Source organism: Orbicella franksi, chromosome 4 (assembly GCF_964199315.1).
Source record: "Orbicella franksi chromosome 4, jaOrbFran1.1, whole genome shotgun sequence".
NCBI classification, from domain to species: Eukaryota; Metazoa; Cnidaria; class Anthozoa; order Scleractinia; family Merulinidae; genus Orbicella; species Orbicella franksi.
In genome coordinates, this window is record NC_138148.1 from 33724893 (window position 1) to 33740588 (window position 15696).

At 40.6% G+C, this 15696-nt stretch overlaps 3 protein-coding genes across 3 annotated transcripts; 1 reads left to right on the top strand and 2 right to left on the bottom strand.

The window, feature by feature from the left end:
• Positions 1–2419, bottom strand: LOC145484171 (serine palmitoyltransferase small subunit A-like). Its single transcript, XM_081462799.1, has 2 exons — positions 2240–2419; positions 1–593 (listed from the first exon to the last, which is right to left on the bottom strand). Exons 1-2 carry the CDS (start codon positions 2337–2339, stop codon positions 484–486), a joined length of 210 nt encoding a protein of 69 aa, XP_081318925.1. The 5' UTR covers positions 2340–2419; the 3' UTR covers positions 1–483.
• A 5-nt stretch (positions 2420–2424) lies between these two features.
• On the top strand, positions 2425–11671 carry LOC145484169 (beclin 1-associated autophagy-related key regulator-like). The gene is made up of 12 exons (XM_081462797.1): positions 2425–2644; positions 2748–2810; positions 2968–3010; positions 3504–3585; positions 4658–4767; positions 4901–5075; positions 6577–6762; positions 8051–8083; positions 9667–9796; positions 10006–10096; positions 10512–10591; positions 11374–11671. Exons 1-12 carry the CDS (start codon positions 2487–2489, stop codon positions 11669–11671), a joined length of 1449 nt encoding a protein of 482 aa, XP_081318923.1. The 5' UTR covers positions 2425–2486.
• Positions 11672–13113: 1442 nt separating this feature from the next.
• On the bottom strand, positions 13114–15696 carry LOC145484168 (uncharacterized). Its single transcript, XM_081462796.1, has one exon. It carries the CDS (start codon positions 14752–14754, stop codon positions 13120–13122), a length of 1635 nt encoding a protein of 544 aa, XP_081318922.1. The 5' UTR covers positions 14755–15696; the 3' UTR covers positions 13114–13119.

Sequence of the window (15696 nt, forward strand, 5' to 3'; positions counted from 1 at the left end):
CCCCCCCCCCCCCGCATGGGATGCTAGTCTATCAAAGGTTACTCCCAGACGTTCTGTCAGGTTCCCCCACGTTTTAAAATGACGCAAACATTACAGTGCAAAATAACAATAATATTTAAACATTTAGTAGCGTACAGTATTTTATTTTATGCAAAGTTAACATATTCCTTTGCGGTATTCAACTTGAAATATACAACGTTACTATATTTGTCATGATTATCATAATGTTTGTAAGCTGCTACATTTTGTAAACAAAGTGAGAAAAATTCCTTTTAGGTTAACATCTTGTCTACATTTTTTTTGTGATTATCTCCAGTAGTTTTCTTTGGTCTCATCTTTATTCCATGGAGCAGATTGTATTATACTATAGTTTCTTGATCTTGGTACCAAGCTGATCTTGAATTGATCTGAATTTACAAGAAAAATCCCCTTCACTTGAATTCCATCAGTCACTCTCAGTGTCTCTGTGACAAAGTCGTCATACTATGTGTCATTAATATAACCAAAGTAGACAAGAACATTGTGAATATAAGCCGGTAAATAAGCATATGTCGAGTACACAGACATCCCCAGGATTGTCACCAATGTTGCATCTGTGGCACAGATGTCAAGGAATATTTTGAAACAATCTGCTGACAATCTAAAACTAAGCAAACTTGTAACTTTAAGTCAAAACCCCAGGGTGGGGGGGGGGGGGGCTCCCATATGAAAAGGTCAGGGATGCTTGTTGTCTCACTGAGGTATGTAAATCAAGGATTTTGGCTTCACTTAGGGTGTTCAGGACAAAATGCCACTATTTTTAGCTGTTAAAGTATCCTTTTGGGTGCACTCAAAGAAGTAATACAGTAGAATTCTGAAAGTGACGCTTCCCCTCCCCCCCCCCTCCCCCGAAAGTAACGTTAATTTTTTACCTTCTTATTAAATCCCGGAAAGTAATGGCACCCCCAAAAGTAGCGGCCCACCCAAAAGTAGGGGTCCTTTGAAGAAGTCACTACAAGAGAAAGTCTCTGTTTTCAAACGTGGTTCATGCAAATGGAACAGCCTGAATGCAGGACTGCACATTGACTTGGAGAGTTATCTGTGATTTTATTTCAAACTTGACTGACTTTTTCTTGAAACTATGATTTATAAGCTGTGTTTGTCTAGCAGCAGAGTCAAATGATATACTGTAGGGTAATCAGTTGTATTGTGATATAATGTGACCATTATACTTTCACCTTATAGTACCAACCAGTTTAAGCCTTTTTTTTATTTATAAAGTCTCCTTTGTTTATGAAGGTAGTTGGAAATATATATAAATGGAATGTTTAATTTCTTGTGTCATGCATACCCTATGTATGAAATGACTGTTACTGTACAAACGTTTTTTAACCATCCGAAAGTAATGGCTACTGAACTCGTAAGTAACGGCTACCCAAAAGTAGTGGCCCCTTTTGCCTGCTAAATCCGAAAGTAACGGGGGGCGTTACTTTCAAAATGTTCTCACTTCTGCTTTTAGCCTTGATTTCTGCTGCCTTCTTGAATCTAGTCTACTGGCACAGGCTCCTTTTCCAAACAGCGGCTGGTAATCAAGCCTATTTTGTTTTAAGTGGTGCCTTTAAGGGGTCAAATAAAGCCCAAGTTGTACCCAGATTGGTCTCCTATAGAGGTTTAATTCATATTTTCAGATGACCACCCCAGACCTTTTCATATGAGATTCCTCTCCTCCCCAGGGTTAAAACGTCTGTTCCTTTATATGTTTAGGTAAACATCCTTAATCGTCAATTGATTGTAATGATTTTGATTCCCACAATTGCAAAAGATCCGCCACAATTTAGATTTCATATTCAAATCAAACTTGAGCGAACGTGCGTTTGATACATGTATGCAGTCATCTTTCTCAACACGCAGTCCACCGGGTAGTCCACTGTCAAGCGGATATCTCGTCAAGACGTATCTATATGGTATGGCTCGCCAGTCCCGGCAGAATGTCAATATTTATTTGCCTTATCTCTTAAAAAAGCGCAATATAAATTAATAAATTATTATTATCATTTTTGTGTCTGCACTGATAAGTCATTATACCTAATGCTTGTGAAGTACAAGCCTGAGGCATCGCGGCAGGAATGTACGGTAAAATTGCGATAAAGCCAGCAACAAGCTTTAGATTTCGTCTGTGCATAAACTTATTTACGGCATGATGTTAAAGTTGAGCACAAATGTATATGAATATTACAGCAACCTATACCAAAAAGGATACTAAATATTGTTCTCTCCCAAGGCTCAAGCATATAGATACCTGTAGTCACTTGATATTGGTAATTTTTCAGCGAAATCCATTCTCGAATTCTTTGAAACATGGCGTCTTCTTCCAACTCTTGTTCCTTTCATGAGTGCATCCGCTGACCTTAGATGTGGTTTTATGAACACCTAACAGGCCAGCGGTTAATCGTCAAAACCAAAACTCAGCGAAAATAGCACGGAAAAGATTTTGAACAGAGGTTACAATGGCGGAATATTTGCAAGATGAAAACGAACGAAAACCCACGATTAGTTCATCACTACTGGTCTGCCCTTTATGCAGTAGCAAAAGAAAGAGTTTTACCTGTGATTGGTGTATTCAAAATGGAAACTTCGACCATTCTAGTGGAAAGTATAGCGAACGGTAATTGACGCTTCCAAATGATTTTATTTTGAAATTTTACATCTCGCATCAGCTCTCTTATTTGTTGGTATTACAAGAAAATTTCGATATTTCTACTCAACAGGTATGCCGAAAAGTTGAAGAAATTAGAGATTTTAAAGAGGTTGAAGAAAGAATATGAAAAATGGTAGGTATAAACTTAAGCGTTCAATATTGTGATTTGCTTGCTTATATTAAATTGAACTAAGGCTAAATTAAAATCCTATTAATTTTCTATTTCATTCTAATTCTTTGATTAAAATCGAATTATTTAAGCACATTTAATTCTTGTGCTGTCCTTTCAGCGCTCTAGATGCTTTAAAGAAAAGGGAAGACACAGAGAAATTGGTTTGTATATTTTGTAAGAAATATTACAGTCACGATCTCGTTACAAATGAGCGTTAATATTCACTTATAAAGATCGGTTCTGTAAGAAAGTACTTTACTGAATGGATTTTGAGCCTTGAGTGCATCATTTCACTGCACAGGAAATTACACTGACAATAAAAGAAAATGATTATCACAAAAATTTTTTCCGTCAAGTATATGATTGAAATCCAAAAAAATTATGCTAATTCTGAAGTTTGTTACACATTAATTGAACAATCATCAAGGTCTGAATCTCTGCATGATACATGTTATTTATATATTTGATAATCAACTTTTATAATTTAGTTGGTGTGATGTCTTAATGATTTTACCAGCTTAATAAATGTAGACGTAGATATAGATGTGTTTGGGGGGGGATCACTAGTTTGCCAGTCTCCAATTTTTAAGCACTTTTCCCTATATAAAGTTGTTGTTAGTAGTATTATTGTGCACTAATTCTTGCCAATTACAGAACTGTGAAGTGATCTCCAGGAGACAGAGAGTTTTGCTTTTGAGGCTAGTTGTCGATGAAGCAGCCCAAGAACTCAAGTCAGGTAACTTTGACTTTTATCTCTCAGACAATGATATTTAAGAAGTAGGAAACAGCTTCCATGTTTCTGTCGAGTTTTAGAAAAATAATAGCCCAAAGAAAATACACACACTTATTAGTTAAAAATTGTGTTTTTATTAAACAATTAGATTATGAGCTTCTGATTTCTATTTAAACTGTGGAGTGTTTCTGTAGGGGAACTTTCGACAGATAGTTGCCCCATGGAAATCTGATGTTCTCAAAACAAATATTTGTAAAGCAAATCTTCATCTTTGCAAAGCAAAGCTTCGAGGGCAGATATGCTAGTTTTAAGAACATCAGATTTCCAGGGGTCAACTATCAGACCGATAGTTCCAAGACATAAACACTCTATTGTCTTTACTGCTCACCAACAAATTTTCTTCCACACACCAGCTCAAAAATCATTGAATTATTTTCAACTTTTTTAGATGAAAGCCATGAAAGCCAAATGTAAAATATGGAAAGGAAAACAGACAAAAACCCAATTTATACAATTTCTATAAGCCTGCCTGTTCACCGAAAAATTTTCACAGCCAAGTACTATCCATCTGGGTATTTTCCTTGGATGGACACTATTGACTGATAGTGTCTCTCCGGGGATGACAACTATCGCGTCACGTGATCAATTGAAACCAATAAGAATCAGACACAATTTAGTGATGAACTATAACACATGATAGTCGACTGGGGCACAGCCCGAGTCAACTATTACACATAGAAACCAAGAGAGAATAATCTAGTTGTTTAGTATAAATCTACTAGTTGTTCAAAACTCTGTCTAAATCCTCTTCGCAGACACTGAAAATGCAAAGAAACAGCCGGTTTGTTAACAAGTGCTCTCTGCTACACTACTCACTACCTACAACAGAATAGATAGAATCAGACAACGGCATAAAATTTTTTTAGATTTATACTAAAACTCGATAGAAACACGGAACATATTCTGTTTCTTAAATTGAATTAATTCTGAGTGGAAGTTTGGGAAAAGGAGAAATGCTGTGAGAACGTGAGCCACAGGCCTCCTTTACAATGAGCATTGTAATTTCTTTCTGCAGCAAAAGAGGCTGCTGGTGAACTTCAAGAGACCAATAACATGGTACATTTGAAGCAAACAGAACTCGTAGAAAAACTGAAGGTCAAGGCAAAGCAGCTGCAACAATATCAGGTGATCATTTGATGTCAAAGTTTTGTACCCCATGTTTCAGGGGCTTTGGGTTGTCCTTGTGTTTGGATTTAAAATCAATGTGTGATTTTTTTGTGACCTTCATAACAATTTTTGGACTTTCACCTCAAAACAGACTGATGTAGGGAAAAGAATTAAAGATCTTCAGAAAGTAATGGAGAAGCTCTGTGAGGCCCGCAGAACTAGGATATCCCAGATACAGAAGTACTTGTTTCCCATTCAAGTTAATCCAGTTTTCCAAGTGTTGGGTACACCGCCCTTGAAGGATGTCAACACTGATATCAGTAAAGGTGTGTGTTTACAACATTGACATCTTGCTGTTGTGAATCCTTGAAAAGACCACAAGGACAATATTGAAGTCTGTGTCAGGCCAAATGCCCCTTACAACCAGAGCTTATCCCAGTTTCTGAGGCATTAAATGAACTGTAGGAGTATTTCTACTCCATCCCCCCCCCCCCTCCCCACCAGACCCAAGCAATAACTTCACCAGCACCCGTTTATACACCTGGTAGAGAGAGGCACCATGAGAGTTTAATGTCTTACCCTGGCCAGGGCTCAAACACGGACCACTCAATTCAGAGTCCAGTGCACTTAAACCATTTAAGCCTTCTGGAGAGCAGTGACGGCTAAGTAGATTGAGCAATCTGAGCCCAAGCATTCGCCAAGGTCATTGTGTTGTGTTCTTGGGCAAGACACTGTACTCTTGCAGTCAGGCTTTTAGCCAGGATTCAAAAGGTGGCCATCCAAAAGGCACTGTAGGGCTCACTCAAATGAATGTATCAAAAATAAAACAATTTTCTTTAAAAAGTGGCGGTCCACAGGACACCTGGACACCCTACTGGCTAAAATCCAGCGCTTGCAGTGCCTCTTTCCACCCAGGTGTATAAATGAGTACTAGGAAACCTGACAATACTGGGAGGTATCCAGCCATGCATTAGCAAGTCATCCAGGAAGTACCGCAACACTCATGGTCGCTTGTTGCTATGAAAACTAGGAGAGGCTGCAGTGGTGGGGTCTTTTATCTCCAATTTTAGGCTTGTACAGAGCACCATTAAGCTAATCCAAGATAAGGGCAACTTTTTATTCCAGTTGTGTAACTTTTTTGTTGTGACTTTTTGTCCTGAATAGTTTTACCTTTGACTACTGGTAATCAGTAATACAAGCCGCCGCTAACCATTAGACGTAAAAAGGAGTTTTGCACAAGGAAAAAAATTTCTTTATTAAAATGTTTAATCCTGAATGTGCTGTGGAAACTGGAATATGTTCATCTGGTTATAGACCATTTGGCCTGCAGTTACAATAAAACCCTGTGAGTAAGGACCTACATTTTTGTTAGTCTGGCAAAATACATGTAGGTTCTTGTATTTTGGGGTAGATTTTTTGGCAATTTGGGCTAAACAGGTACCTAATTGGGTTCTTGATTTTAATGAAGGAGATATAGTTGATTTACAGAAAAAATTAATAAATGCAGGTTTAAGCTTGAATATACCTGTAGAATTTATTCACAACTGTATAAAGTATTTTCTTGTAATATAAATTTCCAAACAAAGTCACACTCCTTGGTTAAAATTTTTATCATAATTTAATTGTAACCCACATATAACAACCTGCTTGATATTGCTTGGCTAAACAGGTTCTTATATATTTGGGTTTTAAAATGGCAAATTTCTGCCAGCAGGTTCTTAAACCACTAGCTTCCTACAACTGTTTTTTTCTGTAGTGGTGTGCCCCTAGTAGACCATTTGGCTTGACATAGTTTGTGTTTGAATCTGACAGATCTTTTCTTTTCAGATATACAGTGTGACATAGAAAGTGAGAATGATGATGAGAACCGTGAATCTCAGCTGGCTGAGGCCACCCGGACGTCGTACATTGAAGGTCGCTGGGTGTCTGAAGAGGAGGATGTGAGAATGGAATACTCTATAAATGATGCTTATCTGCCAGCCAATGGGAACTATTCATCTTACCATGAATGGGGTTTGTGCCCGTATTTGTGAATTTGTTTAATGTATAATATCATTGGGATATCCAAACACTGAGAAGAGAGTTGATGAAATTTGGGGTGTTTCGACAGGCAATGAAACACTGTCTTGAGTGTTTAATATACATGTATCTTCTCAATCGAACCAAGGAGTAAACGGAGAAGTAAATCGTCAAACTCTATGCTAATTAAGACCGAAAGAAGTAATCTATCAAACACGAAAGACCGTGTCTGACCACATTTCCAAACACCAAACAAACTTTACACAAGTCTTTCAGCCAATACCATCATGGCTAAACTGACCAATCACGTTCAACGGATCAGACTTACAACATCATCGACTGACAAAAACTATTCACTTGACTCTGAAGATGACCTTCGCTCAGGTGGTCGAAACGTCAGTCACCAACAACAGTTCTTTTCAGAACTACCCTCACCCGGACGATCACACTATACAAACTACTGTCTGATACTCCTGGGTTCAAACCATATACTATGTTACCAAGAAGAGAGTTGAAAATACGACGCGACGAACTTCGAGGTGTTTAGAAATGTGGTGAAACACTGTCTTGAGTGTTTGATTTATCCTCTCAACCAAAACTAAAACCAAGGAGAAACTTCACTTAAACTAAGGAAAAAACGGAAAAAGAAAATCTATGCTATCCAAAGACTGTCACGGTCATGATTTCCTTTGTTTAAACGTGGGGAATTATTAATAAGTTTGAGAAATAATTATGAACTCACCCCAACAAAATTGAATTCTGAACAAGTTATGAATAGCAAAGTAAAGATACTAGACATGGGACTCTTTTTACCAAATTTGAGAGATGTTGCTGTGCTAGAACGAGTCTTGTCGAGTTTTTAATTTTCTTTACATCTGTCGATGATTTTTTGACTGTGACCATTGCAAACTTGTGCGTGGCTTACAATTTCGCCCCACTTCGCGGAAAAATCGTAGACAAATGTATGGAAAATTAAAAAACGCGACTGGACTCGTTCTAGCACAGTTGCATCCCTCAAATGTGGTCAATCCAATCCTTGTCTAGTATCTTCACTCTGGTATTCATAAATTGTGCAGAATTTGATTTTCAAGAAAATTATTTGCTATCAGATTCCCTTAAAACAACACCGTAATTTCTGACGCGTGTTGTCTTCCCGTCAAGATTGCTTCCAAAACCGTGATAAGGTCTATAAGGGAAAAACATGCCTTCAGAGACGGAGTCAACAATGAGAAATATTACCCAGCTATTATTTTAAAACTTTGCTTTTTTTTATACTTTCCAGTTAAGACCCACAGGAATGGCTCCAAAGGACCAGGTATTTTGCGTTTTAAATTTGCTTAATTTGTAACGCACTCGGTGAATATTTGGTTTTCTAGGATTTCTTAGCTGTGAAGTACATTTGCGCTTTGTGGATCAACTAAAAAACTTACCCTACTCCATTGCTTTTATTATGCGCAATATATATATATGGGTTATTGACCAAGTGTGAGGTCAAGATGGCTGGATATTGGTCAAGTTCTTTTTTTGCGAGTTTATGGACCGTGACGTAGTCGAGGTCCATAAACTCGCAAAAAAAGAACGAGGCCAATGTCCAGCCATCTTGACCGAACAAGGTAAAGTCTGCATACGAGCCAAGTGGCCCATCAGGCCGGAGCTTATCCCAGCTTCTGTAGCATGAAGCGACTAGGAGTATTTCTACTCCCCCCCGGATGGGATGCTAGTCCATCGCAGGGTTACCCCCAGCATTAAGTTCGCCGGTACCCATTTATACACCTGGGTGGAGAGAGGTACTGTGAGAGTAAAGTGTCTTGCCCAAGAACACAACACAATGTCCCCGGCCAGGGCTCGAACCCGGACCGCTCGATCCGGAGATGAGCGCACTAAACATGAGGCCACCGCGCCTCTTGACCGAACAAGTTTGGTCAATAAAGGATTTGTTATATGGCTTTTGGGGAAACTTCTTTTTGCGGGACACAGCGAGTAGTCCAGAGCGGGCAAGATACCTCCATCTTGCGCGCTCGGGTAGCCAATCACAGCGCAGGACTTGATTCATCTTGCTCGCTCACTGAGCTAGTCATATAATAATCCTCTTTAGCGTTGGTTCGATACTGCGTTTTATTTTTTCCAAGGGGGCACGGTAGCGAATCCTGCAATCTGATTGGTTCTTAACGCGGTCCTGATTTTCCTGTCTCTCACCACGGTCACGGTAACGCGCGCGCGATGTGTGTGTGGAAAAGGTTAACAATTACAGGAAATTTATGTTTTGGGAGAGAAGAAAATATAAATAAATATAAATAAATATAAATATGTTATGTAACGGCTTAGGGTCAGTACGTGTAGTGAAAATCTTGAAAATGTTGCCCAAGGGCTGCCTCCTAGCCAGCAAATAACATATACGTTTTTTTTTCTCCAGCTTCTCAGCGCGCGGTCCAGAATCCTAATTCCTTGAATCAGATTGGCTAATCGCGCGCTCTCCAGCGGTTTGGGGTTTTTTCCATCCAGACCCCGAGTACGGACCGCTACGAAATTTCGAACTTTGGCAACTTTTCAAGCTTTGTGTTGATACAACGTAAAACAACGTAAAATGTAAACATTCAACACAGAATCCGAACAATTATGCAAACAGTCGTTATCGCTTTTTGTGCCCGAAATGTCAAACGCACGCCAGATTTGAACTGAACAGATTGAATTAAAATTCATCACAAAAGTTGCTTTCAAAGCAATACTGTAGAGGAAAAAACATAAACACGTTATTTGCCGGTCTTGGTCGGTCCGTATTGGGAAAACCTGTGCCCTCGGTCTTGAGTATTGCTCGAGGCCGCAGTTTTTCCCAACAACCGGCAAATTTTGGGCGGGACACTTTGATCTCACTGTGATTTTGAACTTTTATTCTTGTAGCATCGGATGAAGAAATCTCGGTGAAAAATCCGGCCTTTATGATGACGGCCGCTCTAACACACGCTTGTCAAATGGTCGAACTCATGGCGTATTACTTGGACGTGAATTTACCGAAAAGAATAAACTACAGGTATTGTGAACAGTTTTGTAAATAAAAGCCCTTTCTCTAGGATATAGCTCGCCAGTAAGGCCATAGAAAAGTCATGGAATTTTAAGTGTCAGTTAGGGAAATTCGGAAATTCTGATCATAGTCGCCGGGAAATCATTTTTAGTGCTTTGCGTTATGAACGTCACGTTATGGGTAGTAAATTTACAGCATTTGATGTTTTTCCTTTGCAGTGAATTTTGTCAATACGATCTCAGTAAAAGAGACTTTAGAAGCGCTGTAGATCGATTAAACGCGAACCTGTTACACTTATGTTTCACCCAGGTGAGGAAAAACATCGTTTCATTATTTTTGTGTAGTTAGAAGGGAAGTAACGGAACCTTTTGACCCAAATTACGCAACCGAGCCACAAAGGGAAAAGCTTGCCTTGTGCAAAGACAGCTGCGAAACCTGGGGCCTGGGAGCTCTGGCCGAAAACGCTGCTGCCGAGGGGTTTTCCCGCGCTTTTGGCCCTGGGTTTTCAAAAGCGCGGGAAAAACACCGCCGGGATTTCAGTCAACCTCGTTTCCAGTTTGAAACACCATGTGAACGAGACTGGATTTCAATCGGAGGTTTGCCATTCCATTAAACGAGCAACTTTCTTTCATGAATCCCGTATTCCTTGCACAAAAATTCTGCATTATTAACTTATTTCGCGCACTAATTTCATTGTAATCAGCATGGTCGATCGTTTTTTTAGCATGTGGAACCGTCACTGCTTCGTCCCAGAAGAACATTACACAACCTGTACACTTGTGTGAATTCTCTTCATCTTGGACGGTAAGAGAGATTGATAAATATCGAATTCTCCTGAAAGTATCAAGATTTAAGTTAAGATCACACCAGTGCCGTACAGTGCGACTGCTCGAACCGGGGCACTTGGAAAAGGGTTAACCAATCAGAATGTTACTTGAGAACAAAGGATAACGATCTTTTTCTCAAATGAACCAATAACATTGAAGAATACGAGCAATAGATCTTAACAAAATTGAAAACCCAGCAGAGTGCGAAGCGTTACCGACCTCTCAGGAAACTTTGCCATTTGTTGATTTGTCAGTTTCGATCCTAAATTGAATAAATTTTGTATGTTTTGCAACGGTTTCGGTGTAGTTCGTCTTTGAGGCGCAAAATTTTTCGAGCGAGATTTATAATTATGGTAGTTCGCCGTCAAGGACTGAATCTCTCAGAGTAACGCAGGGGAGTCGATCATGTTTATGCTTTCTCGTCAAACAGACCGTTACTTGCCGTCACGAATAGCTGCCAGTCAATTGTTCTCAGTTTACGTTTTGGTTGGTTAGTTTTCTTCTAGGTGGCTGCACAGTAATGGACTGCGAGCAGCCGCTGGCTTTTTTTTCCGTATATTTTTCTTTTCAGTCCATCAATTGTGATGCGAGAGAACGCACGAGAGGAAAAATGGTCGCGCGAAGGGGAGAAAGCGGCTGTCTCCTCGCGCGCTTTGTTTCGCGTCACGCTCGACGGACTAAGAGGGGCTGCTAAAGTATGAACCACTTATTAACGATTGCTCGGCCTAAAATATCAGTAACTTGCTCTTCTTTTCTTAGGGGAGGCCCATTTGAGTGTCATCCCGAGCTGATATCGATTAGCAACGAAAACGATGGCAGCGATGCCAGTGATCAAACTGACCCGGCTTCGGAAGAAGCAAACAGCGAATCGGACGCCGAATGGGAAAACCTATCTACGAACTTGGTTCACACGACAGATGCTTCCACTCACCAAGGGTCTTTGTTGCACTCTACATCACCAGAAGCCAGCCGGAAGGCAGACGAGCCCGCGACAGCTGCTAGCCTAGTTAGTTCAGCGGCTGCTTCCGTTGCCGCGCTTTGGCCGTGGAAAAAATAACGTTTGTTTTGTGTTAGGTTTTAACTTGTTTTAGTCTAAGGGTTAGGTGGTTCCTACTCCATCAGATTCGGTGGTGATGGTAACAAAATATATATAAAAAAATTATTCTAATCCCTCTGTACAACGCGATTTTGATTCTTGGTTTATTCATTGACGCATGTTTTGACCCCGGGGGAACTCCCACATAAAAAGGACGGGTGTGTTCGTCGTACCTTTTAAGGGATTAAAACGCGGGTTTGGTACCTTTTAGGGTGCTCAGCGGAAGCGGTGCCCAGGTTATTTAACTGGGCCGAAAAAAATGTCAAGCCACGCCCACAAAACAGGATCTTGGTACGTCTTAGGGGCTCTTTTCAACATTTCCGACTTCGCATCCCCGTCCTTTTTATATGGGAGTCCCCCCACGGGGGTTTGGCCATTTCCCTGGCTATTCATTGAGCAAAACAAGTGACTTTACTTTCGTAAACTAGATTCTCTATTACAGAATGCATGAAATATCAGGCAACGTGTTTTGAATGCGATGTCCCTCGTTATTTAACTCATCCTCGATGTACCAAGTGCTGGATGTCGAAAATAAAATAAAAGAAAACATTTTGGCCTGACTCCTTTGTTACACTTAACACGTTAGGAAGACAAAATAGAACTCGTGTGTATAGCAATTCGCCCGGTACTTTCGGAAGGTCTCTCCTTTGGGAAGTTTCTGATAACCTGAAATGTTTTTGCTCGGTTTCGGGGCGGGGGGTGGGGGTGGTTCCATCGTCGTCCCCACCCCGTCTCTAGAGCCTTCTCCACTTTTCCAAATGGTGGGCGGGGCGACGCCATTTTGAAAAAAGTCGAGGAGCAGACCTTGGGGACGAGGTTTTGGGGTCGTTCGTTTGGGAATTTAGGCAGCGAGTTGTACGATTTGCAAACTTCCAATTTACATACATGCATACATACATAATTTATTCCAGATGCAAACCAGATATACAAATAAAAATTAAAAATAGAAAAAAAAGAAAGATGCATCTAGAAAAGGGAGTTAAGAGGTTATCCCTATGTGAAAATTCCCTTAAAAAATGCAATAAAATTAAAATTAAGATCCTTAATTACAATTTAAGTGCAATTTGAGCTTAGATTTACATGTAAACCGCTGAAAGTTATCGATCGTTATCAGCTTCCACTACACCTCTTGTTAATTCATTCCATCATTTAACAATCCTAATGAAAAATGAATGTTTGTAACAATATTAAGTCTTGCGGCTTTGACCGAAAGTTTGTACTGACGATTAGCTCACGCAGACGGAGTTGTGGCGAAATCAAAAAAGTCTTCAAATTTCAAATGGTAAAAACCAAAAACTATCTTATAACACGCAACTACAGTCGAACAGAGTAGGCCATGAATTTACATCAAAGTTTTTGAAATTCTGTTAGTTTTTTTCGTCCCATGAAGATCAGAGTTGGGTCTTTTCCTAACCGAAGAAAACGACGTTTTGACCTGGTACAGCAATGCGCCCTTTAGCAGTGGTTGTAATTCCTGTTATGAAACGGCATCCCTTTGTTTTGAACTGGATGCGGCGAACAAATTGACCATCTTCGGTGTACATTGAGACTTCAGTACTCGTTTCTGACTGCAGTGAAGCAACGAGCACGGTTTTGCTTGCCTTGTGAAATGTGACAGCAACTCCACTATCATCAGCTGTAGATCCCTTAACTGCAAACATATCAAGTAACTGTCCTTCGTTACTGAACACCAGAACAAGTGGAGATTTTTCCCCATTCAACACTACCACTCGGTCTGTATTGGCGATAGTGATATCTTGTGCATTTTTCAAATGCTCGTTTCCAAAGCTATGCATAAATACTCCGCCTGTATTGTATACTGCTATCACATCATTGTGGCAATCTGAAAACGCACCTCCCATGACAAACACTCGCTTGTTGTCGTCCACTGCAATAGACGAGCCTCTAAAACCTTCTCTTAAAGCGAACTTGTGCTTTGGGTGTCCATCCTTGTTGAATACATGCACTTCGCTCAAATTAGCCATTGGGAAATCGTTTCTTCTCAGTGTCAACATATACAGGTCATCGTTGCCGTCGGTGGCGACATTCCAGACTTCGTAATCATCTTTAGACTGCAAATCTTCGGCAAAAGGATAGAGTGAGTGGATAAACCTGCCGCTGCCATCGAATACTTTTACGTTGCTATCAACACTGTCTGCTACAATGAAATCGCCTCGCGCGTTTGACGTTATACCCCAAGCAAACTTTAGCTTGTGTTCCTCTTCGCCCTCCTGGCCGAACGACCATGTCAAACAACAGTGCTCTATCCGTGCATTGTGCAAAGGATCAATTTTCGCGCCATTTCTGACAGTAACACAAGGCCAGTTGAGAAGCTCTCCAACGCCATGACCAAACTGTTGCGTGACATCGCAGATAACGCCGTTTATGTCACACACTTCCTTCTCCAGTTGCAGCTGGATGTCTGTATCGCTTCTTTTTCTGCTAAACTTTTCCTCTACAGCTGGCATGGAGTTCAGCTCCTCAAGGCATAATTTGCACGCAACTAAGGCTTCGGCAGGGTGGTCCACTTTCTCCAACAAAGTCGCTGCTACACGACATCGCATGGCAAAAATGCGTTCACTCGTGCTAAGAGCTTCATTGCAAAAGGCTTTCGTCGCTTTCCTACGAGCGTCTTTAAATCTTTCCTTCGCATCAGACAGCATCCTAATGGACGAGTCATCTAAGTCCGGTTTTAAGACCTTAATGAGAGATATTGCCTCTAGCCAAGCTGCCGATGGCGTCTCACTTCCGGGTGTAGACGCTTCCCCTATCGTTGGTAGACGAGCGTTTATGCCAGTCACCGATGCCTCGTGAAATACTTGGCACAGATACACAAATCCTTCGTTAAAAAAGTTGATACTTGCAAGGAGATCCTTCCTTGCAATTCCGTCGAGATTCGACTTGGCAACGGTGATTCCTTGCTCGATCGAGGCGATCAGTTGTCGTTTTTTATTTTCACCGGGCCTTTCTAGCACTGCCTTGGCTGTTTGAGAAACTACACATCCAACACCTGCTTTTAACAGAGCATTTCCGATCGAATGCATGGTACCAACTGAACGTTCAACGTACTAGGATCTTTAGAGGCGGGTGGGAAAATAAAAGCGAAAGTCATCTACTCGTCCTAGTGCCTCGTGACCGGAAGGGCCTTGGCATCGGTCCAAAAGGGAACGGCGCAAGAAGCAAGAATCAACAGGACGTCAAATTAATTCATGAAAGGTCTTGTTTTTACAGTTTTATTTGACCTTAATCGTTTTAAATATCGATGGAAATCAGGTTCTCTGCGCTAGAGATAATCTTGTAAAATTCAGCTATAGAAGAAAACAGTAGGTCACGGCAATACTATCAAAGTATCAAACTTTCTTGAGTGTTTGCGTTTGGCTTTGTAAACAAACAAGAAACAGCCGTTTTCTGATTTAGATTCCTAGGCTCTCTCATAGGCGAGAGAACCTGGGATCGAGGGTGGGGAGAGAATGGGGAAATTCCTTCAAATACCATAAATAATCCAATTAGCACCCGAGATGCTTATTTCAAACTTTTTTAAAGACACGGGGGCGCACATTCAAAGGAGGCGTTTAACTGAGGGGGTGGAGGAGCTTACTCGATGGGTTCCTAATATTTTTCAAATCGTGGCCAGATATTATCGTTTCTTGTAATATATCATTTACGTGAAACAAGAACATACGCTGTGTACAAGTGAATGTATGAAAGATAATATATTTGAACTGCGGAGAAAGATATAAAGACATGATTAATCATCGCAGTTATACACACAAGTTAAGCAGTTGTGAAAAAATATATATATAGGACTGAACGGCATTCGAAACCATGACCTCTGCGATACCGGTGCAGTGCTCTACCAACTGAGATATCAAGCCAACTGGGAGCAGGTCACATTGTGAGTTCACTTTCTTGCGGGCTTTAATTTCACAACTGCCTAAGGTCGGTGCCTACTTTTGTTGGTGCGCGCACGTTCTGCACATCACCAG

Bases quoted from the DNA above. Each gene is read 5' to 3' on its own strand.
- LOC145484171 (XM_081462799.1), bottom strand. From the start codon at position 2,339: ATGTTTCAAAGAATTCGAGAATGGATTTCGCTGAAAAATTACCAATAT. The intron at 594-2,239 runs GTATCCTTTTTG...TCTGTGCCACAG, and splicing joins TTGGGAGAGAACAATATTTA to ATGCAACATTGGTGACAATC.
- LOC145484169 (XM_081462797.1), top strand. From the start codon at position 2,487: ATGGCGGAATATTTGCAAGATGAAAACGAACGAAAACCCACGATTAGT. The intron at 2,811-2,967 runs GTAGGTATAAAC...CTGTCCTTTCAG, and splicing joins AAGAAAGAATATGAAAAATG to CGCTCTAGATGCTTTAAAGA. The intron at 6,763-8,050 runs GTTTGTGCCCGT...TATACTTTCCAG, and splicing joins TTCATCTTACCATGAATGGG to TTAAGACCCACAGGAATGGC.
- LOC145484168 (XM_081462796.1), bottom strand. From the start codon at position 14,754: ATGCATTCGATCGGAAATGCTCTGTTAAAAGCAGGTGTTGGATGTGTA.